This window comes from Vipera ursinii (assembly GCF_947247035.1).
Source record: "Vipera ursinii genome assembly, chromosome: 1".
Lineage (NCBI taxonomy): Eukaryota > Metazoa > Chordata > Lepidosauria > Squamata > Viperidae > Vipera > Vipera ursinii.
In genome coordinates, this window is record NC_139512.1 from 61,237,269 (window position 1) to 61,264,459 (window position 27,191).

At 36.9% G+C, this 27,191-nt stretch overlaps 1 protein-coding gene across 1 annotated transcript in view; it reads right to left on the reverse strand.

The window, feature by feature from the left end:
• Positions 1-27,191, reverse strand: part of DPH6 (diphthamine biosynthesis 6) — a 236,242-nt gene that overhangs the window by 137,241 nt on the left and 71,810 nt on the right. Inside the window, exons 9-11 of the mRNA XM_083373895.1 lie at positions 9,686-9,827; positions 7,082-7,213; positions 1,656-1,785 (exon numbers count right to left, since the gene is read on the reverse strand). Of these exons, the coding sequence (XP_083230021.1) occupies positions 1,656-1,785; positions 7,082-7,213; positions 9,686-9,827 (404 nt within the window). The remainder of the gene's footprint in view (positions 1-1,655; positions 1,786-7,081; positions 7,214-9,685; positions 9,828-27,191) is intronic.

A 27,191-nucleotide genomic window follows, 5' to 3' on the forward strand; every position in this document is an offset into this window, starting at 1 on the left:
TCTGGGATCTTCAAGGATGGAACACCAATTTGTAAATCCAGAATTAGCCTAATAAAAGTATTGTGTTAAAACTGCTAAGGAATATACCCATACGATTGTAGTGATTTTAATTAATTCAGTTGCTGTATTAATGGCATTATTTTCAATTTGTTTTCTATTCTTTTTTTTAAGTTGAAAACTAACTTGTGTATTTGCATCAACAAAATTGTGAGGTAGGAAACAATAAATTTTAAAAGAACACTGTACAGGGTACTTGCTGTTCAGCAAAAGTAAAAGGTCTGTAAAAGCTATCTCATAATAACACTGCATAAAAAATTGCAGGGGAAGAGCCTTTCTCATACAATGTTTTTCATTTTCAGTTTTTTCCCTATTCACAGAAAGTGATATAACATTAAAGAAACTGTATGTTGAAAAGAAAGCACCTCACTTCTCATTCCTTCTTTAAGAGAACACATTTCTCTAGCATCCTTGTTTGTTTACTGAAGATCAAGAAGGATACACATGAATGAGTTTGTTCAGTTTGTTCATGAAATGTCCCTACTATAGTGGAATTATCTGATAATGGCAGGTTATAAGAATAGTCAATTCAAAAAGGAAACCTTTCAATTTTAACAAAATCAGTCAGGCACAAAGAAGAGTATTTATTTATTTAAATTTATATGCCATCTCATCTCATAGTTCAAGTGCTTTCGGAGGTAGCAGTCTTGGCAGAGAACAATATGGTTTCCAAGTTGGCCCTTCTCATTTACACACAGACTTAGCTGTCCCAGTGATAATGTCATTATTTAGAACTATAATCTTTCATTCAGTATTAGCTCTCTACGTTGCTCTTAATTTTCAATCTGCACATCTTATCTTCTCTCCTGTAATTGAACATGCCTATTTTATTAATTTAGCAAAATCTGTGCCTGATTTTTATCGTGTCAGTCTCTTCTAAGCTGCTTTACTCTTAACCCTGCTTATAGAAGGGACAAAAAATAATGGAACTTTTGCCAAGTTACAATGGAAAAGAAGCAGGAGCACAATAATACAGTATTGCAGGCTAACTCTGCCCACAGCCTGGAGTTTGATCCTGACAAAGCTTGACGATGACTGAGACTTCCTTACTTCCATGGTCAATAAAATGAGGACCCAGATTGTTGGGGGCAATATGCTGACATTGTAAATCATCCAGAGCCTGCTATAAAACACTACAGGGCAGTATATAAGTCTAAGTACTATTGTTACAATTCATAGGGAGATGATAGATCATTTTGCCCAAATATTTTAGAAAAAGTTACTGTTAGATCTCACATGTTAGTTAACTAACTGATAATTATTTCAGAATTATACTTCTATAAAGTAGGTTTGGGGAACATTTCAACGTTGAAGAGCATGGACTCATTATGAAGCAAGGTACTGCATTAAAAGACATATGATGAATCTAGGATAACAGAATACAAAATAGGTTCAGTATAAAAAAAGTGGGTTTTTTTAAAAAATCAGAGATTCACATGCACTCATGCCTTTGAAGAGAGACATACAAAGAGGTGAAAGGAAGCCCAATCCAAACACAGGGAAACTAAGTCTGAAGAAAAATCATAAATAAAGCATTAGTAGCAATGAAGTATATTCCAGTGTACCATAAATATAAGACAGCAGTAGTATGAACCTACCTCGCTGGAGGACACAAATCAAATGCTGTCATATAGACTGAATTTATCACAGCAAAATCGGCCATACTCTTCACATACAGATGGACCAAAATAATATCTGTCAATGCCAATCCTTTTAAATTCATATGAGCTGCATGTGGAAAAATAATGCATCTGTTACAGACAGGAAATATTTGATTTGTACTAAAGGATACCAAGAAAAATATATATCAAAGAACTCCCCTTGAACCAAAGCATAACTGAAGCTGAAGCTGAAGAACTTAAACAAATAGAAACTATTCTGATAAGTACAATTTCTTATATAGCATATGGGCAGATACGTTGAGTTTACTTCCTAAACCAACTTGATTTTGTTTGATCTTGTACAGTAAACTAGTAAAAATTAAGACTTGTTAAATTCCAGTGAAGCTACCTCAAAGCAGATGAAGCTATTATAGTCTTAATCAAATCTACTTCCTCACGAAATATACAATCTACTAAGCATTTATGAGGAAATTATCAAGTTATCACATAATTTTAATATTTGATTTTGCATCATTATATGTATGGAACAGAACAGAATAGAATGGAATAGAATAATAACTTTATTGTCACTTTGAATGTACATTAATCAGCATACATTAAAATGAAATTTCATTGCATATAGCTCTCAGGGTCGCCACTTCCCATACACACTATATAAATATGACAAAAATATACAAAAATAAATAAATACATACATGCATACATATAGAATTATGCATATACCCACATATATTATATGACACAGATAAACAGCACAGTCTGGTGAGAAAAACGAATCTTGCGAATTTACCAGGTGGATGGTATAGGGAACAAAGCTATTACAGAATTGGGTAGTCCTGCTAGAAATACTTCAAAACCTCCTTCAAGAGGGGAACAACAAAAACAGACCGTAAAGTGGGTGTATGGGATCTCTAACAATACTTTGAGCTCTAAGCACATAGCACTTATAAGCAGCATCCTGAATAATGGGAAGCAAGCTTCCCATGATCTTCTCAGCTGTCCTTACTACTCTCTGCATGGACTTTCTATCTGAGGCACTGCTGCCACCAAACCAGACAATGATGCAGTTTGTTAAAATGCTCTCAATTGTGCCTCTGTAAAAAGTGGCCAGGACAGAAGAAGAAAGATGTGCTCTCCTCATCTGACGCAGGAAATGCAGACGTTTGTTTGCACGCTTCACTAAGGATGATGTGTGGAGAGACCAATTCAGATTGTTAGTTATCTGCACCCCCAGATACTTAATACTGTTGACCATCTCTACAGCTGCATCCTTGATACTGAGTGGAATATGACTGTGCCAGTTCTTTCTAAAATCTACAATGATCTCCTTTGTTTTATCAACATTTAAAACCAGGTTACTTTTATTGCACCATTCCACCAGAGCCTTCTCTTCTTCCCTAAAAGCATCTTCATTGTCATTCCAGATAAGACCCACCACTGCCATGTTGTCTGCATACTTCACAATATGAAGGATGATATTGGCAGATTTGGCATAGCAGTCGTATGTCATCAAGGTGAACAGTAGCAGACTCAGGACACAGCCCTGTGGGGAAACCGTACTTAAGCAGCTGGAGTTGGAAACTTTCTTTCCAACTTGCACAACCTGGGCCCTATCAATAAGGAACTCAAGTATCCAATTACATAAAGGAGTATCAAAACCTAATAGCCCCAGTTTGTTCACCAGATGCTGAGGAATGGTTGTGTTGAACATTGAACTAAAGTCAACAAACAACATTCACATGTGTGCCAAGCTAAGATGAAGCACACAGGAAAGTGCATCTTCTACAGAGCTGTTCTTCCGATAGGCAAACTATAATGAGTCAAATGTAGGGGGAAGGCATGAAACCATATAACTTAAAATTACTTGTGACTGAAGGTCAACGAGGGACACATTTTGCCATATGGCGACATTTCTTTCTCTCCTGCTTAAAGCTTTGTATCTGGTGAAATATTTTGCGAGGATTTATTTATTTAAAAATTATTCAACAATTATCTTTGAACAATTACCTTTTAAATTAAACTTCCCACAAAAATCTGGGGATGTGGCTAGAATAATAATGTGTTGGATGAGATTCCATCACTCATGAAGGAAGTATTTCTTCCTGTCACTCATGAAGGAAGTACTTCCATTGACTACTCTTTAAACATCAACCTTTCTAAAACCGTTTCCAGAAGACTGAAGTATCCTCCACAAAATGTGGCAGGTTTTGTGGGAACTTCTGAAAGGACAGAAGTAACAGAAACCAGTCTCCTCCTTTTAATGTAGATTTCCATCAGACTGAAAGCTCTTCAATTCGAAGGCATGTCTTTAAAGATTAATAAAGGATTGAGGTCTATTATTTCTCAGTCAGGAACTTGAATATTCAAGAGCCATATGTTCATCATAAAGACTGCCCAGAAAATATGACTATTTCACCTGGCTCATGACAGAATTGGAGAGAAAATTGCTTGCATCTGCCTACATGATGGATTACTTTTTTGAATGTTGGAAGAACTTTATGAATAAATCTGGTTTAAAAAGTAGAGGGGCAGCCCAGCAAGGAACAAGTTACAAACTAAATCTTGTAGTCTTAATGTAAAAAGTCAGAACTACAATGTATGTCTTGCAGTTCATAACTAATTTCCATTTTAGGCCATTAAAACAATTAATCTTGCTATAAGGTTTTTGTTACCTCCATTCTTATGCCACTGTATGTAATAAAACAGGTAGTCAGACAAGCTGACTTTTGTAAGGAAAGGTTTTAACACATACCTGAAGAGTCTCAACTAAGTTTGGCAAAGAAACCTGGGGTAATACTTTTAGATTGTTTAGCACCATAACTCATCTCTTTTTGAGAAGGCAAAATAAATATACACAGGAAATGCAGGTATTCCCTGGATCAAAATGTATCAGTGCACCAGAAATGGAAAAGAATAGTTTAGATGTAAATCATCTGCTAAAGCCACCAGGATTCTTAGCCTCCAGCCAGATACAACTACTATTTTGGTTTAATTTTAATTAAAAAAAAATCAGGCAATGATGTATATTATTTCGACTGGCTAGGGTCATGAAAATATTACAAAAATCAAGTAAGTGTTTTAGAGCTCCAGTCTTTCAATTTACATATTATGCCCAAAAGATTTATGCATAACATTGCTCCTTTAGCTACAAGCCTGATTACAACCCCTGTGCTGATATCTAGGCTGTTAGGAACTAGCTTAAGGGCCCTTTAGGAAATCTGCTGCCTTTTTACCTTGCAAAATTGTTCATGCTTCCTTATCATTCTGTATTCAGTCAGGAACTCAGATGCAGAAGCCAAATGTTAAGATTTTATGAGCCAATACATCAAAACAAGAATATTAGCATGCCCATTGTGTAGCCGCTGAGAACAATTTCCATTTTTATGAATGAAAAAGATGCCTGTATAAATATTTATTTATTTAAAAGTGCAAAAATATGGAGGGATTCAGAAGAAAATAGAAGCATTTTGTTTTATATCTCAATATCTTGTAAGGGTTTTGATAGTAAGAAATCCAGCAACCACAATTCCCAAGACATCAATTCTTTGCTTGCGTTAAGTACATAAATGAGATTTAGAGCTACTGATCTAATCCTAGATGCCAAAATCAACCACAGCAACAGCTTTTTAAAGAACTTAATTTAAAATTATGATAAAGTCAGTTTAGCTAACAGAAAGCAGACACAATGGGGAATGCACATACAAAAAAGATAAAAAGGAATGAAAACAAACTCAGCTGCCTTGCATAACCAGATCAAGGGAGAACATAAAAGGAATCCAGTCTAATCACAAAGGTAAAAATGGATGGATTTAGACTGCAAATTTCTGTGACCAAATGTAGCAATTCTTGTAATCTTCCAAGCAATAACCCTATGATGGACAATCTAATAATCTCTATCATCTGGTCTTAGCACTTAATGGCACTTAACATTCAAAATGAAAGTCACCTATTCTTATTTATTTGTCAAATGTACATGGCCTCCCATCTCACATACAAGTGACTCTTGGAGATGTACAAGAGTAGAAAACAATATATAAAACATTATTATTACTATTATATTAACATTAACATCATCTCATTAACAATGGAGCCACCTCAATATCTCATCAGTCTTCTGGAGTCTTTCTAGAACAGGCATGTCAAACTCTCGACATCATGTGACATCGTGCGGCGTATTGGGACTTTTTCCTCATTGCCGGCAATGGGGTGGGTGCAGTTTCTGCGTGACACATCCAGCCCAAGGGCTGGCAGTTTGACATACCTGTTCTAGAAAATCAACAGGCAGGGATGGAACCAGTCTCACTTCATGAGTTGGGAGGATGTTCCATAAAGTGGACACATATAATCTACTTCATCCAAAGCTGCCACACAAACATCTTCTCAACCACCTTCACCCCAAAAGGTAGGTTAGATACCGAACAAACATTTTCCAGTATACTGTGGTCCATGATGGCTTGAGGAGGAGATGCTCCAAGGCCTCCTTAAAACATAAAGGAACAATCCCCTAACTCAAAGACTTCACTACTGTCAGAATCCACTCAAACAACACCACCCAGGCCCAGTCCATTTCCTTAGGCCCAAAAGGTTCAAACTCTTCCCATATAATTGGGCAAATTCCTCCCCAGGCATTCCCCCCCCCCCCGATCTGCAACAAGCCAGCAACCAATTGTGAGTGAATTTGAATGACTTTTTCTGGCAAAAAATTGTTTCCTACTATTGTTCTCCAAGCTCCCTCCTGCTCAAAAAGGTGCATCTCAACTGAAACAGGGCTGCAAGATGCAGTAAGGTTGGATAAATATTGGTGTTTCATCTACTTTATTTCATAGCATCTGTAACCCATTTTTGGTTAAGTTCACTCACTGTAAAAAACTAGTGTCATTCTACATAGCTCTTCTCTCATTTTAGCTCCCTTAATTATTTTGTGAACCATGGGGAGTGATGGGACCCACAAAAGGAGAGAAGTCCCATAGATTTACCTAGTTTCTGGACCTAGTCAGTAATACATGCCTTGGTAATACATGCCAGGTCAGCCCTCTCATCAGTTATTAAATTGCAGATGAGGGATGTTTAAAACAAGAAATGGGATGGCTAAGAACTGACCATGAAGCTAACTACCCATGTTGGCTGCCTAAACTCTCAGAAGAAACAAAATGCTTTCTACTGGCTGGAGAGCAACAAGAGGAACGGGAATTGCCTGGTGATATTTCAGCTCAGAACAAATCACAACATTTATTCTTCAGAGCATTTTAGCCTTCTTTACTTCATGCAAACTAAAAATGCTTTTAAGATTTCACTAAACACATTTAAGTGATTAAATGCACGGATTACAAATTATTAAGCCTTAATTAAAACGTATCTCTTCTGCAGCTTATACTACACTTCAAAATACCCAAGAAAAGCACCTTGGAGTGAGGAAAGGACGTTGTTTGCCAATTCTTGTATGCTTTTCCCTTCCGATGGATGAACATATGCGCTGATGCCTGTTATCCACTGGTAACCCTTCAGAGACTTTCCAGAAAATTCAAGAGCTTTACCTATAAAGATTGAAAAATAAGGACACAATGAGAGAGCCAATTGATGTAATGATTAAGGCACCAGATTAGAAACCAGAAGACTGTGGATTTTAGTCCTGCCTTAGGCACAAAGCCAGCTAGGTGACCTTGGGGCCCGGCACAATCTCGGAGGTCTAAGGAGCAGGTTATGATATATAACTTTCCTGCCTGAGCAGGGGGTTGGACTAGAAGACCTTCCAACTTTATTATTCTTATCATTTCCAAAACTTTGTCAAAAAAACTGCAAAGACCTGTCAGGCAATCATCAAGAGGCACACACACACACACAGAGTCATTTTTCACCTTACTTAGTTTTATCTACCAAAGACCTAAATGCTTCATCTATGAATGGTAATCTTCTAAAAGAAAAAGCAGATCATTCAGTAAATATGCAACAATGTATAAAACAGTGGGAAAATGTACAGTTGTACTTAAAAGTCAATTAGAAGGAATTAATGACCCCCCAATAGACCCAGGTTTATTACAAAGATTCTGAATACATACATACATACATACATACATACATATATATGTAACACAGAGTGAAGCCCATTTCTATGTCTTTTCTCTCTTCCAGACCCTTAATGCCTTTAAATAGCCCAGAAAACAGTCCAGAATGATAATATCTTTCCCACTGAACTATTAACAGGAGGAGCTTTTTTCTTCATGATAGAATTGGCTGGATATCACCCACCATTATTTTATAATTTTGCCACTTATAGTATAGCATTATAATAATTATAGGGTATGTGTCTCCATGTCCCAAAGCAAAGATAATGGCCAAATGAAGCCTTGGACACTGATGGATACATGACATGGGAAGTAATTTTACAGAACAAATGTTCCAGTTATGGATTTGGATTCAGTTATGCCCTAGGCTGAAATGAAAAGGATTCAATTTGTTCAAAGTAGGTCCAGATTGCCTTTTTCATCTGTAGTATTATTCTATTCAGACTGGGGATAACCTAACCCTAAAAGATTTTGCGAAGGGAGGAACAAAAACATGAAACAGGAAGAAGGGAATAAGAAAGGCTCACTTGAAGCTGATTTGATCTCATCCACAGTGCATCACTTCAAACTATGATACATTCTGATCATATTAATGAGTGGAAAGTTGCATGATTAGTATAAAACAATAGTTCAAGGAAGTGAAAAAAATGTTTAAATTAAAAACCATAGGTTATGATATGCCAAGAAGAGCTCTCCTTAATTCTACTGACTACGTGCCATCTCTTTTGGCCTGGATGTATGAATGGATGGAAGGAAGGTTTTTCTTCTGTGCCAGTTCTTCATTTAAATGAATGGCAATTTTCAGAATGGATAGCATGATTTTTTTTGAATGTTTGTCACACAGCTACTTAAGTATCACCATCCTACAGCTCAAATTTAAGGAGATATGATCTATATCGGAGGCTTCAGCTGGTGCAGAATGCGGCCGCGCGAGTGGTGGTGGGGGTTTCCCGATACTCTCACCTCTACTCCGCGAGCTGCATTGGCTTCCGGTTGCCCTCCGGGTGAGATTCAAGGTGCTGGTAATGACCTATAAAGCCCTAAATGGCATGGGTCCGGATTACTTACGGGAGCACCTGCTGCCGGCATCAACTTCCCTTCGTCCAGTGCGCTCCCACAGAGAGGGCCTCCTCAGGGTGCCGTCGGTCAAAGAATGTTGACTGGCGGCCCCCAGGGGGAGGGCGTTCTCTGTGGGCGCGCCAGACCTTTGGAACCGTTTACCGGTTGAGCTCCGGATGGCTCCTGACCTTCGCTCCTTCCACCGTGACCTAAAAACTTACTTATTTGAACAAGCCGGCCTGGTCTGATGGGTTTGGGGTATTTTAATATTAATTTTCTTAATTTTTATTGTAATTGGGCTACTTATTTAATTCTTTCTTAACTTTTGTACATTGTATTTTTATTGTATTTATTGCCCTGTACACCGCCCTGGGTCCTTCGGGAGAAGGGCGGTATAGAAATTAAATTATTATTATTATTATTATTATTATTATTATTATTATTATTATCAATCAGAAGATGAATAATGGCTGCTGTAGCTTATTAACTCCAACGAGAATATATGTATGCATTTTCTATCCCTATCGCTAGTCAATGATGAGAGAAATGAACATATCTTTGAAGTAAGCAACAAACTGACTTATTTATTTGATTTAGGCACCACCCAACTTCTGGAACATCCTAAGAGTGGGAGACCTATAAATCTTGTGGGAATCTTATATTCTAACTAAATCAGGATGCAAGGAACAGTAAAAAATATAAAGAAAGATCTACTATAAATCCAATCTAAGGGGTGAACTATTACTGAGAATATCAACTATTGAATGCTATGTTGATGCTGTTAAAAGTAGTAAAATTTTCCTCTCCATAAGATAAATTATACAATCAGAAATTAGAAAATTGTTACCAAATGTCCACAGTGGTTAAGGCAAGCCAAAAACTTACTTTCTTGTGCAAAATTTGGTCTTAAAAACTGCCACGTAATGCAAGGGGTTTCCTTTATCTCATCTGAAGGTGGCCAGGCACTGTCTTCAATTTCTTCTGTGTCACATGAACATTTCCCAGGCAGTTTGCCCCCAAACTGTGCCTGATTAAAAGAAATATTGCAACACGGGTTACTGCAAATTCTAATTCTTGGATAAAAAGCTCGTCAGTGATCAAGAGTACGTCCCTCCTGTTTTAGCGAGAAAGCAAGAACTTGTTACTTATTACTGAGAATGTGTTTCCAGGCAGAGTCACGAACATTCTTTCTTGGAGATCAATGATCTCCACAGACATAAAACTGAATTGCAACCTAAGTGAACAGCACTATCTAATGATTTAATTTACTTAGTACAATTAACAGGGAATCATTATATAGATAAAACAATGCAAATCAATAGTACACATGGAAACATTCATCATGTTAATGGTAATGGAGACAAGAAAATGCTTTAAATGCAACCTTAAACTTTCAACAATGTATATCTATTTAACTTTTAAAAAACAAACAAAACAAATAATTCACAAAGTGAATTCAACAAGTTCCTGCCACTGTCTGCTGCCCTCTTCTGGTGTGGATCAGGTATTTCTTTCTCCATCTTTCTGGCAGAAAAGCAATTTTGGTTTATTACTAGAACTATAGTATTTTACTCACAAAAAGTGTTTAACATAATCCAGTATTAGCAAACAAAAGACAGAATGCTGGAAAGCTTCTGGTGAGCTATGTACTGTCTGCCACAGGCCATTTCCTTTGAAACTATACTGATCTTGATGAATCCTTGTCTGATCCACAAAAACACATTCATAGTATAACACAAATTAACATTTTTGGAACTAAGGACAGTTTCAGTATTCACTTTACTTTGAAATGATATGTAGTTTACAGATGTTCTGTATGAGAAAAGCAGTGGCCATTAGCATTTTGTCAAAGACATATCCAAAGGCCCACAATACTATATATTTGTCCATAAAATAAACCACTGTTTTCTGATGGTAAGACTAGGATCCCAATATAGATCTAGAGGATAAATTGGAGACGACTCTGACATATACCAAAACCTAATAATACAGAATTGTGTTGAAGAACTTTGGTATAAAAATGGAGTGAACATCGGTCTGAGATTGGATAGGCTGTTATTTTTATTAGGACTTTATATATTTTATTTATTCTGCTTTATTCAGGTTTTATGTTCTATTTTGTTAAACATGGAGACCCTAGTTTACAGCTACAGCAATAGGCAAATCAGTAATAAAAATCAATTCAAATTCCTGAAACTAGCGTCCCATTTATTTATTTTTTTAAAATTGTAATTCAGAAAAAAACAATTACTATCTGAGGAAGGCCAATATATTCACCCATTAGCTCTGAAACATGGTCAGTTATTCAAATTCAATAAAATAACTCTTATTTCATTTAGACATTTACCCTAGCTATGAGATAATCAATTGGCTGGGCTGAAATTACTAGTAAGTAGTAGTTTCAGTGTAGGTAACCAGTCATGGGTACATTTTTACAGCCAGTTTGGTGTAGTGCCTGTATTTATGAGTATATTTATCAAATTTATATGCCGTTCCTCTCACAGTTCAAGGTGACTTTGAGTGGCTGACAGTATAATCAATGCTATACTTTTTTTAAATGGATATAAAAACAATTATAACTACAAGAACAGATTAAAATTACAAAAGGTTGAAACAAACTTAAAAAACATGGCTTTTTAAAAAATTGTTGGACTAGGATTGGGAAAACAGAAATCTAGAAAGTAGTATTTTTAATAAAGCTGTTTTGTAATAACTTCACACAAGTAAATATAACTGTTGGATTAGGATTAGGATTTATTAAATTTATATGCCGAAATGTCTCACATTTCACTCATGGTTTTAAAAAAGAAGGATAATTAGCAAAAAGCTTGCATAATTAGCAGTCTCAATGTTTTGTTTGGAGATTTTCATTTCTGAATACAAGAAACTTGGTCTTACAAGCATCTAAAAGTGATGACAATTCTCTGGAACAGAAAATGAAAGTTTAAAGTTGGACAGAAACAGGTCTGCTAATCTCTTCTTGCTTTCTGAAGTGATAATCTTTTCATTTAAACAATGTCTGTGGGAGACCATGCACAGATTTCATTGAGAGTGCGTTCACATACAGGACACTTACCGTATCTTATGAATAGGTAACATCTACACATATATACTGTAATTCATACAAAAATAAACAGTAATGGAAGAGGAACTATTGAATGTATGAAGCTGAATTTCTTAATAATGGATGTATCTTTAGCCTTTCTCCACAAAAATCTATGATGTTGCTGATATATATTTTAAAGACAAAGTGAAAAAAAATGATTACACATTATTGAAAAGATAAAAGATCTAACTGGCACACAAATACACTTTTGTCTACAAACATTTCACCAAGAATGGATTTCTTATGCAAATGGAAATGGAAACATGCACCCTGCCAACATTTCACTGGTTATAAATTGCTTCTACTAGGGCTATTTTTCTGTACTGCCCAGCAACTCCCAAAGACAATGACTGAATCAATCCAAAGTGGGAAGGGTTTATAAGCCAGTTGTCTTTTAAACTACCTTCTAAAAATAGAAACGAGAATCTTTCTTACTTTCATGTTTTACATTTTTAAGCTACTTTGATGCAATGAAGATTAACAGAAGATTTTATGTTCTAAGAAGCTGGATAGGAATTATTTGTTTTAAAAAGCAATGAATAAAATCTTCTTACCTGTCAGTTTCTGATCGTCGTATACATAAGATCTGATCTTGTTTGCTAGGCACATTTTCTCATTTTACCATTAATCAGTGATTGTATTTATATGAAATATTTGCTTTGTCCCTTATACAGAAATAAAGGTATTGTGGCTAAATAAAATTCTTCGCTTCCAACAGGACAAAATTTAAGCAGGACATAATCTCTCTCTATCACACACACACATACACACACACACACAAATGCACGGGCGCGCACCGTGGCTGATGATTCATCTGGTCATTTCTCCTACAATATGAATGTAACATCAAAACCAATTTCTTAATTTCCCATATTTTGAGTTCTAGTTCTCTTCTTCACCAGAGACTTTATGTTTTGGAGCATATCCAAGTAAACTATGATTTGTGAAATGTGTGTGTGGGGTGTGTGTGTGTGTAGAAAGAACTATTTAAACCAGGTGTGTCAAACTGCCGGCCCGCAGGCCGATTGCGTCACCAGGAAACTGCGCCCACCCCATTGCTGGCAAGGGGGAAAAAGCTCCGATATGTCACGCAACATCACATGATGTCGCGAGTTTGACATGTCTGATTTAAACAGACCAAAAATTAGCATATAAATCTGGATTTACTACCTCAGCATGTTTTGGTACTGATTATTCAATTTAAGGAAAGATGTGTAAGTGGTTCAAATATGAAGCCAAAGGGAGGTTTCAGATTCTTTGTGTAGATGCATGCTTCATCTGCTCCTCCTCCTATGTCTGTTCTAGGCTCATACAAAAGATGAATTATCTATAGGATATATGTGTAGGAGTGAAAGAGATGCAAACAAGTTGTTTTGAAGCTAGCGTGAGCATGCTATCTGTGCCTCCTTAACTCAAATGTCTAGTTTACTTGGTTTGTGTGGCTACCATGCAAGTTCAGGAAAAGGAGCATTTAAGAAGAATCTGATTAAGTATGGCATAGGCACCCGCCCTTGTTCTGAAACACACATCTGGGTTTGGATCTAAAATGCCAAATTTTGTTTCCTTAAACTTCTGCATATATAATTCAATCCATTTGGTCTAGCTCAGGCCTACACGGCTTGGAGAGGGATAAGGACCACACTGATAAATTAAAAACAACATCAGGGCACAAAGAAAAGCAAGCAATAGCCCTTAAGACTTCTATACCACTTGTGCTTTACAGCCCTTTCTAAATGGTTTACAGAGTCAGCATATTGCCCCCAACTATCTGGATCCTCATTTTACCAACCTCGGAAGGCTGGAAGGCTGAGTCAACCTTGAACGGGTCAGGATCGAACTTGACAGAATTGAACAGTTGGCAGAATTAGCCTACAATACTGAATGCTAATAGCCTGAAGGAACTGGAGGATCTTGGCAGCCAATTTTTGGGGGTGACAGCAGTAGATATTTCCTGGCTCCTTCACCAGTGGTGGATGTGCTGAGCTTTTAAAAAAAATGCCAGCAAGGCTGCATGGTATCCACATGGGGCCCATAGGCTTTTGGTTGTGGAGGCCTGGTCTAGATGCTCTTGCTGTTTCTGAAAATCCACAGTAGTTGGTGATTTGAGAAGTAACTGTGTCTCCAAACCCAGTAATTCATTTTTAAAGAAACTGATGAAATCAAAGTTACATATATATCTCCTATGGCATAATAAGTTAAAATGCCTTGTTCAATAATCCAGTGGAGGGTCACTTTGGAGAACATAAAATTAGTTTCCTATGATCTTAAAATGAAACTAATACATCAAAACATTTTATCTCATGTATATTAGGCACCTTAGTAAATGTTTAATAAGGGATGGTTACAATCATCTTGGCGCTGGAGGTGCAACTCAGGAGTTCAAACATTAACTCAGATGGTTTGGACCTACAGTATGTTAAATATGCAAATCTTCTTCTTAGCTGTTTTTCTAGGCTTTGGAATCTTTCAAGATAGAAAAATCTGAAGATTTCTGCAGTTAATAAAAAGAATGATCATACATCAACAGAAGGAGAATTATACAACTGATTTGCAGCAACAAGTTGGGAATATGTAAAGCTGCCCAAAGTTGTTGTAACAGTGATATGGGCAACATATGAATTTATGTAGTCTGGCAGAAAAATATGAAAATAAGGAAGAAAACGATATAGTTTTTGAGAGAGTAGAGTGAGAAAACATAATTTTGCAGACATTCCTTCTCTTTTTATATTTTTAAAGGGATAGATATTTTTACTCTATTAATTAGTATATGCTAATAGACACTTAAAAATACCATACAAAAAATGCCTTTAACACTGTGTTCATTACAGCATTCTCTGATTTTCTGTAGTCACTCAGGGAAGCAATAACCTAGGTGTAACTAATATCAAAACAACAAGCACTAGGGGAAAATAATTACAAACGTCTATGGAAAAGATCAATAACAAAAATCATTTTTGAATATTTTTTAAAGGTGGCCTAGCTAAAACCTAAAAACTAGATACAGACTGATTGACAATGCAAAACCCACCCTGTCCCCAATTTAAAATAAAATTTATAATAAAAATAACATAGTGTTAATCAAACACAGGCAAGTTGTTTCTTAATCTATTTAAGTATTTCTTTTTTTAAAAAAAACTTGGGTTTCCCTTATTCTTTCCTATAAAAATTAAGCATTTTCAGTATAAATATTATATTTATATTCTTTGAGCAATAATAGCTTCTTCCCGAGAAAGAAAAGGAGAATCCATCTGTTATTAAAGCCTACAGATATATCAGCATCGTAAAGTGTGAAAAGCGGCAATGATTATGAGTTAAATACTTCCAAAATGAAAAATCTGTGTCACTTTCAAACAGTGAACTTTGATATGCCTTTTTCCCAAATAATATAACAGAACTCTTTTTTAAATAGAAACCTTAGTTCAACAAATGATGAAAATATAATTTGTTTAAATCAAAGAAGTGCTTATACTTTCTCCATTACGAAAGGATAAGACAGAAAGTAGGAAAGCATGTTCAAAATAATCAGATAGGTGGAATTTATTTTTAGTGGCATACAGTAAGGCTGCAAAACTCTGTTCCTAAGGTTCCCTCTAAGTAGCTCTACAGAGGTCATAATATTATCAATTACTTTTTGTTTTATTAGAACTTGGTTTAGTATGTCTTTCAGATTGCCCTATAATCCTTGACCTTACTATACAAGAAAACAACTCCCTTGTTAGAATAGAGAGTCTACGCAAAAGCTTATTTCTAGATGTAATTTCTAACTATGAACTTTTTTCATTTCTTAGGCTCTTTCATTATGAAAATACTAAACACTGGTCTACAAATTTTGGGAAATTATCAACCTCTGAGAAAAAATGTGTTAATTCTTTCATATTTTGATTAGATGAATTAAAAAAACTGGCAATAAAGGTGCTGGTTGGCTAAAGTTTTAAAGGCACTTTACAATAAAGATTTATACACAGGCGAGTATATTTGCCTACAAGGGAGGGAAGTGTCTAAAAATCATGACGCCTCGTCACTTCTCGACAAAGTATGGTAGAACAATAAAAATGGTACCACATGGTATCTTCATTTTGAGACTAAAGACTATTAACTAACTGTAATTTATTGTTCTTTTATTGCAAGGTACATTTCTCTTGGTCAGATCAACGCATCACATACAGTTACATCTGGTGGGTTGTGAAAGTGTTATTGCCTAACATTTCCCAGGAACAGTTGCATATTTTCCCTCAGAAGCCAAGATGCCACAAAAATGTGTAAACAATGCAGTTAACTTCTGCTACATTTGTGGCGAGGTTACATTTGCATCTCAAAAGTGCAGTATGACAGCAGTGGTAAAAAAAAAGGCATACCACGTATATTTTGGATGCAAAACAGGGGATCAGGACAAGAATTGGGCCCCTCATTATTGTTGCATTACATGTGCAACTTATCTGCATCATTGGCTAAACAAGAAGAAAAAGTCCATGCCTTTTGCAGTTCCAATGGTATGGAGAGAACCCACCAATCATAGTAACTATTTTTGCATGATTCCCCGAATTGCAAAAGGTATCTCAGGAAAGAAGAAGTGGACCGTGGAACATCCAAACATTCCATCCGCACTGTGTCCTGTGGCGAGGACTTGCCAATTCCAGATCCACCAGAATCCTAGCCTCTAGACTCAGATGAGAAAGACAATGAACGGGACGGAGCTGATCAGGGGCCATCTATGTCAGCAGACCCAAACTTTAGCCCACCGTATGTTCCTCCTGAACCACATCTAATTTCACAGAGTGAACTAAATGTCCTGGTCAGGGATTGCCTAAGAGTAAGGCAGAGCTACTGGGCTCCAGATTACAACAGTGGAACCTTATCATTTAATCTGATGTTAGAGCTTGTCAGTTTTTCATGCAAAAGCATGAAAACATTATTTGATAAACCAATAAATGAATGGAAAATTATATTATTGGTATCAATAAAGATAAATTTATAATGATTGGTGTGGCACCATTCTCATTGTTATATCACATTTTGCGGAAAAATTATGGAGAATAATCGCACATACCCCTAGTAATTTTGAATTATTTTGATGTAATTTTGAACTGAAGCTGTATCCTGAAAACTGGAGCCAATTAATACTCAGGACTTAATTTTCCTTTATTAGTGACCCAATTCTGGTAAAATTAAGCTACTTTCATTTCCGAGGCTTTCTCCTTGTAGACCAGTGAAACCAAAGAAAAGCAAGACTACAATATAAAATGAATTGAAAGCAATCGAAAGACCTTCTATATTCACTCATGCAATCCTACCATTCAGTATAAAAGAATATTCTCCACACACAGATAAATAAAAACCAGAATTATTTTTCATCAATCCCTTTCTGTGTTATCCCCTACACCAGGGGTGTCAAACTTGGTGGAGCAGTGGGCTAATGCCTCCTTAAGTAACACCAGCTGCCTGCAATTAGTGCAGGTTCGCGTCCCACCAGGCTCAAGGTTGACTCAGCCTTCCATCCTTCCGAGGTAGGTAAAATGAGGACCCAGATTGTTGGGGGCAATTAAGCTGACTTTGTAATAATGCCGCTTGGGGTGTGTGTGAAAGCCCTAATAAGCAGGCATATACATAGAATGAAGGCTACTGCTAAGCTTGTAAGCCGCCCTGAGTCTTCGGAGAAGGGCGGGATATAAATGTAATAAAAATAAAAATAAATAAATAAATAAAATTTCATTGAGGGCCGCATCAGCATTGCGGTTGCCCTCAGGGGGCCAGATGGGTATGGCCAGGGTGGGCGTGGCCTATTGGGTGGGCGTGACTAGTGTGTGTGTGTGTGGCCTACTGATAGGGCCTGCAACTTGGGTGTCCTCCTGGATTCATGGCTCAGTTTGGAAGATCATATAGGAGCCGTGGCCAGGGGGGCTTTTGCCCAGGTTCGCCTGGTGCGCCAGTTACGGCCCTATCTGGACCAAGATACGCTACGCAGTCACCCATGCGCTCGTGACCTCCCGGCTAGACTACTGCAATGCTCTCTACATGGGGCTGCCCCTGAGGACCACTCGGAGGCTTCAGCTGGTGCAGAATGCAGCCGCGCGAGTTGTGATGGGAGTCTCCCGATACTCCCATGTAACACCTCTTCTCCGCGAGCTGCATTGGCTTCCGGTTGCCCTCCGGGTGAGATTCAAGGTGCTGGTGATGACCTATAAAGCCCTAAATGGCATGGGCCCGGATTATCTAAGGGAACACCTGCTGCCAGTGTCAATTTCCCATCGTCCTGTGCGCTCCCACAGGGAGGGCCTCCTCAGGGTACCGCAGGTCAAGGATTGCCGACGGGCGATCCACAGGGGGAGGGCATTCTCTGTGGGCGCGCCTGTCCTATGGAATCAACTGCCAATGGAACTCCGGACTGCCCCCGACCTTCGTTCATTTCGCCGGGACCTAAAAACCTGGCTCTTTGAGCTATCTGGTCTGGACTGAGGGGTTTAATGTTTTTAAATTGTGATTTAATTTTTGCGGCTAGACTTAATTTAATTTAATTTTAATTTTATATTGGATTGTTTTTAAATTTTGCCTTGTAAACCGCCCTGAGTCCTTTGGGAATAGGGCGTTATATAAACCGAATAAATAAATAAATAAAAATAAATACTGGGTGGGCGTGGCCAGCTCTACATCGTTCGCATCAAGGGTGCCTATGGGGGCCTGGGCAGGAGTGGGACAGATCTGAGGGTCTCTGGCAGGAGGAGGTTCTCTGGGCCAGGGCCAAGGCAGTGGGGGCCGTTCCCTCACTGTTTCCAGGATGGCTTCGCAGGCCACATGAAACCACTTCGCGGGCCGGATCCGGCCCCCGGGCCTTGTGTTTGACATGTCTGCTCTACACCAATGCATCATTGTTTCAACCTTTCTCCCACTAATCAAAATGAAATTTGCCTTCTTTGTGTTCCTCATTTGGTTTCTCTTTCATATTATGATTATACAGCAACAGTTCTGAAGTCCATCAGAAGATGTCTTACTAGACAACAACAAACCTTTTATGGAGTGAATTTCTTTCAATCTAGGGATTATCCTAATCCAGATTTCTTCCATCAAACCCTGGGACACTAAATGGACTACAACACCTGCACTTATTTTATTTATTTATAGACATGACTGCTTACGAAATTCTAGTCTTCAACATCAATCTAGAAGATTCTGGAAGTCAGAATAAAATGGACCATGCACTAACTCTTTCCTACTTTCTCCTTATTTCTGTTCACTCACATGCATGCATACTGTTCACAATTTCGTTGTATAGTGACTGTGCATAGTATATATAGCAGTAGCTGTGAATATCTGGAATTATGCACAAGACTGATTTTTATGCTTGTTTAGACTTACAAACAAAATGGATTTATGAACAGCCTCTTGGAACATCATCTGCTCTTAAGTAGAAAAATGTATGTGAACAGTTTATATAGCCACACTTCTTGGTAAACAACTTTTGATTAAACTTTGATTGTAATGGTTTTCTATTGTTTTTACTTGATTTTAAATTCTCTTTGCTGTCCAGAGTCATTTACCAAGAAGTGTGACTATATAAATATTAAAATACCAATATTTTATACCAATATTAATATAAATATTAGAATGCATAGCAACTGAAAAAAAAATCATTTTCACACTTGGGCTTCAGGTCCAGCAAAGCCAGGTCTTTAGAGCCTTATGAAAACTACCAGGGTCAGAGCCAACATAATCCTTGGAAAGAGAATATTCCAGAGAGTTGGCTTCAGCAGAAAAACACTGCCTACCAGAGAACATTCCTTAACTAATGGGATGCATAGAATGCGTCCCCTGTAGGACTTGATAGGATAAAAACAACTAAGGAGAGAGTGTCCCTTAAATAATTCAGTTCCAAGCCATGAAAGGCTTTAAAGATGATAACTGGCACCTTGAATTGCATCTGGAATACAGTTTGCACATCGACAGCCAATACAGCTTACATATTATGTGCCGAATAGTAGCAATCATTTACTATCCATACAGCCACATTCTGTATCAGTTGAGGCATCTGAATGCTGTTCAAGGGCAACTTTGCATTGTCCAGACAGAAAATCATAGCATTATTATGAATGACTGTGAACCAGGCCTCCCAGTCCAGGAACAGGCACAGCTGGAACAAAGTATATAAAGGCCCTCCCAGCATTTAGCTAGCTTCTCTTTGGAGAAGGCTGAGGGCAAGAAGACCACAAATTGTACACCAAGTCTGAGGCAGTGCCATGTCATCCAGAAAAAAAGATGGCAGATCTTTAGCATTAGAAAGTCCAAAGGCCAAAAGCTCAGTTTTTCTTGGGTTGAGTTGAAGCCTGCTGCACTTTATTCAAGTCTAGCACACTGACAGGATCACTTAAGTCACCTGTTGTGGAGACGTAAAGCCAGGCATCATCATCATTCTGATGATAAGTCATCCCAAATTGTCAGATGACATCCCCCAGCAGCTTCATGAAGATGTTAAAGAAGAGATAGAGAGAGCTGAGCCTTCTGACACACTATGAGGTCGAGGTTGCAGGTGGGATTTCTTTCCCCCCCAATCAAACACTGATTGGCACCAACCCTAGAAGGATGATGTCAACCGGTACAACACAATAATGGTCTATATGAAATACTTTTAAAGGAGGATAGTGAAATAATTGTACTTTTAAGAAGTTTTTTTTAAAATATAAAAATCTGTAGATAAAAATAATCTTTTTGGATTGTAATGAAAACGGCAAGAAGGATTTTTTCAATTGTTATGCAAAGATGCATAAGTCCTAAGATAAGATATTAAATCATAACAGTGAATAAAATGTTATTCTACCTGAGGCACAAGGGCTCATTGTGCTGCCAGAAACAATCTAAAACAAATTTCCAATGAGCCTTTGTAGTTAAACATGAAGAGATTTATTTAAAGAAAATGCAATACTGAACAGCAGAAGCGAGCACAGGCGTATTATTGAACTAATGCAGGCTAGCCAGAATTGTCAAATGATTATAAAATATTCAATTGAGAGAATATAAAATTAACACCTGTGAAACATAACTAAGAAATGTGACATGTAGGGACCCTGAACTCAACAAGCAGTATTCTCAACAAGTACCATTCTTGTTTAATTTGGCCCACAGATAGGATTTCTATTACAATTATAATAAATTATGAAAAAAGATTCAAGTGGACTTTTTCTGCAGTCCCTAATTTACTTTTTTATACATTATAATGCCTCTCTACACTAACTTTGACTGAGTTTCAGGATTTAAAAAAACCAAATTATCTATAAGCTAGATGGATCTCCAAAATATTATTTTTAAATTGAATAATGTGAGATGACCCCATTTATTGATATCACGATGAACATTTTTGGTACAAATAAAACATTCTATGTGCATAAAATATGAGCACACATTTCCTTTTCTAACATTTAAGAAAAATGGAAGAAGGAATATTATAACAATAATACATCTAAAACAGTCTTTCTCGACTTCCAGAATTCCCCTAGAAAAAGAATCAGTCCAGACTGCAAAATAATTGGAAGGCATCTTGAGGTGCCATGCATATCCAAAGGATAAATGTTCACTGGGAGAAGTAGCAGCACATTCCAAATTTGGATTTATTTATTTTTTTACAAAAAAAGCCCATTCATTCTAAACCTCTCAATTATTAGATGCTACATAGAAAAGCACAGACAGAACAAATTCCCCTCTTCCCTTTGAACTAGTATTAGCTAAAATAACCTTCATTCAAGTAATAATTCTTGGTATGTAAGCCCACAATTCCATATCACAAGAATTCAGAGTTTACCCCTCAGGGTACATGCAATGTACAAGCAGTTTTTTTTTTTAAAAAGTGTTTAAGTATAATATTTCAGTGTTACGGGGCATGTTGTAGGCACATGTGTAAACAGTGGCATTTCCATTATTCCTATTATGTGTGCATCTGCCTTAAAAACAAGCATAAAAAATCACTATGTTTATTTGTCAGGCATATAGCTGACGTTAAAAAAAAAGACCTACCAATTTTCTCCTTGCTTCCCCATGTGCAGTTTTGACAGGAAGCTCTGAAAACAGTTCTCAAGCCATAAGACTTGGTGGCAATCAACCATATCTTGCAAATTCAGACTTTATGTGAGCTGGTAACTTGACAAGAATAATTAAATGGCTATGGCTACATTCCTATTGTAACTGAAGAGTGAGTTAGGAATGATTGACAGCAATGTAGTGGAATGGTTAGTAAAGTCTAGAGAATGACAAGTGAAGAATGTCAGTGGAGAAATGATAGATACGGAGAGGAGAGACACAAATGTGCTTGGAGGAGAAAAAAGAAAGAAGGCATAGGTAAGACAACAGTGATTAGGCTAAGCTATTCTTCGTTATTTACATGTTCTTATTGGTTTAACATGGATAAACATATTTATAAGTTTTAACTTTTAAGTTGTGATTATGCTTTTGTTTGAAGAATACTAGGTGTGTGCAAATTTCATTCTATGTGCTAGATATATACTGTAAGTGTATGTGCGTATATATTTATACTATTAAAAAGAAAGTCCCTCTCACCCCTAAAGGTGCTATGTTTCTTCCTCAATCTCAGGATTTCTACCAAGGTCAGGGAATTTGAGGGGTCTTAAGTGCTTTGAAACTCGACACATTTGGAACTCAACACATTTTGATGAGAAAATGTTGTCCCGATACCTGTCGCGGTTTGTTACTCAAGTGCAAGATAGAACTTGTCGGTGTTGATGGCTTGTGACTCGCTACCTTTCCAACCAAAACAAGGGTGATGTGTTACTCACGAGGTAGTTCTTGCCCTGTGCACATCCCCTTGCAGTCTTATCTTAGCTTCTGTGGTCACTTTGTCTATTTTTGCATTTTTTTTCCTCATCAGTACAGGTAGTGAAGTTTTTATTTTATTTAATCTAAATATTTATTAATTTTTAGGTTTATTTCTCATGTAAAGTAATGATATACAATCCTATCATTTTACATATGACCTTAAAAATGTGCATTGTCTTTGGTTTGGGAACGCATTAAATTTATTACATTATCCCTTACGGGAAAAATTTGTTTGGTACTTGTTTTTTGGTACTCATCTTAGCTCCTTGAACAAATTAACGATGAGTATTAAGGTACCCCTCTATTTTGAGCTGTTCTAGCACAAGAACAGAGAGCTCTGATGTTGTTCCTGAGATCTGTTGGACCCACTCTCACAGCTTAGAAGTCACAGCCCCATATACTCTTACCACTACTGGGACCATGTTGGCCCTATATATTACCCTTACTTAGATATACTGTAAGTCCTACTGAGATGAGTGTAGCTTATTCCTGTAAATTAAAGTGGCAAATTATTCTATTCAGAAAACACAAATTACAAATGCTAAATCTATACAATCTCAGCAGCAACTTGCTCTATTTGGCTTTGGAGATAAGCAGAGTTAAACCTGATTAGAACTTGGATGGGAGACCTCCAGAGAATGTCAAGCCTGAAGTTAAGACTAGGTTCTTAAAGCATTTTTTGCAAAAAAAAAAAAACACCCCAAAAGAAATAGCAAACCACTGCTAGAAAACAACATATATTGTATCTATGAAAACAGCCTAGTTTTAAATACTGGAAAAACCAAAGAGATCATTGTTGATTTCAGAAAAGGCAGGCACAGCCACACTTCTCTGTGCATTAATGATTCACCTGTGGAGATGGTTACCAGCATCAAATTCCTGGGTGTGCAGCTAACGAGTAGGCTGGCTTGGTCGCTCAACAGCGAGACACTGGTGAAGCAGGCACAGCAGCGCCTGCATTTTCTGCGTTGCATGAGAAAAGCACATCTTCCTTCCCCTGTCCTGACCACTTTCTACAGGGGGACAATGGAGAGCATCCGGTCATACAGTATCACAGTCTGGTTTGGAAGCATCACTGCTTCAGACAGGAAGGTGGTGCAGAGAGTGGTGAGAATGGTCAAAACAATCATTGGCAGTTCCCTCCCCTCCATCCAGGATATAGCAGAGAAGCGTTGTTTGAGCAGGGTCCGTAAGATTATCTGGGACACTACTCATCCTCTTTACGACCTGTTTTCCTTCTTACCTTCTGGGAGGAGGCTTCATGGTAGCAGAACATCCAGGTTCAGCCATAGTTTCATTCCATACAGCATTAACCTTGTGAACACTCAAGCTCCCTCCTTCCATTATATATTCAAGATGGACAGTATTTAATATTTGTTATGTATAGGTAGGGGTCTGGGTCTATACATATTTTGTGTTTCACTTTTGAGAGCGGGCAACTAAATTTCATTTTTGATGTGTGCCATAGTGACCACAGTAAAACAAATGACAATAAAGGTTATCTTATCTACTGACTTCTACATTTTAAATCTATACAGACTGCAATGTTTGTGTTTTAGGATGTATGCATGTGTGTTTGAGCATACAGACCCAAAAACCCATATACAAGTATAATACCTATGAGTATTCTCTAATGCTCTGGAATGTTAAGACCTCCATTAAGCACAGTAAATATACTGTTTTGACTTTAGGATTCTATTTTTTTCTCTTTTTATTACAGGATTAAATAGTTAAGCAATTCTTAACATCTGCCTTAAATTGGTGCACAATTAAGTCTGCTTAAATTTCAATGAGTGAACTGTCTTAAACATGCTTAAAAACATGTTCTTAGCTTGAAAGCATGGAATATTTTACATAAAATGAGCTAATGCATTTTAATAAGTTAAAAAACTTTTATTCCTGTTTTAGAAGAATAAAGAGAATCAAGACAAGATGAAATGTGCCTCTTGTCAACATGACCAACTTCTTAGTCTTAAGTGATCAAACCCTTAAATAGGGCCACCCTGGGCGGGGGAGGGGGAGATATAATTTTATTCTTAAAAAGTAGGGTCTATAAGGTAATAATTTACTCAATGTATATAGAATAAATAATATAGAACTCATTCATAACTTGACAGAAAATAAATTAATCTGAAAATTACAATAGTTTTTCCTATGATTCCATCAAAGCACAAAATAAACAATTTTTCTCCTTAATTCTACAAGACATTAACGATATACACCAAAATCTACATCAGAATTCCATAATGCTGGTTTTTAAAGAACGTGACAGCTTTGTCTACAATGAATTTGAAGTATGATTTGCTATAAAACAGCTTGAAACTGTGAGTCTTTCACAAAATCTTAAATATCTACTAAGAGAGGGAAAGAGCTTCTGAATAGATAAAAGTAAAATCTTGATTCTTATATAAAATATTATGCATTTTAATAAGATTTTTGCCTGATTTATGTAAAGCTTTGTGTTTTTCATTTTCCCTAGCCTGTCACATTGTAGTGATGTATGAAGCATTTTAGCATCAACTTTGCCATGAGCAATAAAGTCACTGCCCCTAAGAAATATTAATATATTTCCACTTTTTTATCCTCTCTCCAGGAGTGTTCTTATTCAGCTTATTTGGTTTCACTTCACATAGTTGACCAGCATAATTTTTAGACTCAAAGTAATATTTTAAAGCTTTGCACAGATAAAAAATATCCTTGTCAAACAGAGTAGAGTGTGTACTAAAAGGGTTGAAAATGAGGAACATGGTCTTGGGACAAAGAAAACATTTCTATGAAGAAGCTGCATTTTAAAGAAAATGCTAGAGGCAAACACAAAGAAAAGTTCCAATGATAACTATTTGTTTTTCCTGGTTCAGATTGCCCCCTAAAGTTTTGCAGCTCACAATGGAATTGAAAATTATTCACGGAAAGTCAGAGTCTCTACAAGTTTGGGGATCAGTAAGCATACTTGGAGTTTTCAGATAATGGCTACAACCACAGAATGACTGTTATACTGGTCACAGCCAATTGTGAAATTTCATTTAATAGAAGGCAATTTACAAAGCAATGAGCTTGCCCATTATGGTCATAAATCGTGATGTTGGTTAATCAGGTCATCTCATGACCAATCAAATTTTACAACTTTTTTGATGAGTGTGAGAAATGCAGTCATGTGACTGTGTGTGTGGGGTGTCAACCATCAGAACTTCAAAATCGGCTCTTAAGTACTTTGGGGCAGGTTTGTCATAACTTCAACGTTGAGGACTAACCATTCAGTTGTCATTGTTGGGTAAAATTTCAGTAATAAAAATGAATGCTTTACCTAGGATGTTATTTTTATTCCAGATAATACCAGTCATAGTGACTGGTTTAAACAATAACAGAAAGACATTTCTAAATGTATAGAAATATTCGACTTGTAATGATTTCTATAATGACTGCTTGAAGTTACAATGGCATTGAAAAAAGTGACTTATGATTGATCTTCACATGACCATTGTGGCATCCCCACAGCCATGTGACTAATATTCAGGCATTTGTGAATCAGCATGTATTTTAGGATGGTTGCACTGTCCCAGGGTCAGGTGATTGCCATTTGCAACCTTCTCAGCCATCTTCTGACAAGAAAAGCCAATGGGGAAAGCTGGAGTTGTTTAATGACCACATGATTAAATTAATATTGAAGTGATTTGTTTAACAACAAGACAAAAACGGTTGTAAAACAACCATGTTGCTTAGCGCAAGAAATTCTAGTCACAATTATGGTTGTAAGTTGAGAACTATCTGTATGGCAAGATAAAAAATAAGAATTAAATATAAATTGCTGCAAGATTCTAAAGCAAGAGGTGGGCTAGGATTACTTGACCTAAAATTGTATTTTCCTTCTCATAAGCAAGTTGTCTTTATGGCTATAACAAGGCTATCTTCTATATTCTCTACAATTCTGTTCAAGAGAGATTGGTGAGTTGATTCTGTCATTTCACTATTATGCTACTTACACTAAAAGATAAAGGTTTCCCCTGTCCAATCATTTCCAACTCTAGGGGACAGTGCTCATCTCCAATTCTTAGCCTAGAGAGCCAGCGTTGTCCAAAGACATTTCCGTGGTCATGTGGCTGTACACAGAATGCTGTTACCTTCCCATCAAAGTGGTACCTATTTATCTACTTGCATTTAAATGCTTTCAAACTGCTGGGGCAAATAATGGGAGCTCAACCCATTGCACAGCATTCGGGTCTTGAAGCTCAGTGTCCTTAACTGATGAGCCATCGTGCTCCTCTACTTGCAATAAAATTATGAACAAATCATATTCTTTTTCTAATCAGCAACTATTGTTCAAAATAAATATTCCTACATATCATTGGTCTGTACATCTCAAACATATAAATTACACATCAACACATGAACACAGAGAGAGAGAGAGTCAAAAACAAACAGTCAGTCTTCTGAAATGATGGCTCTGCTTCAAACACATTCCTGTTTTTCAAGAAC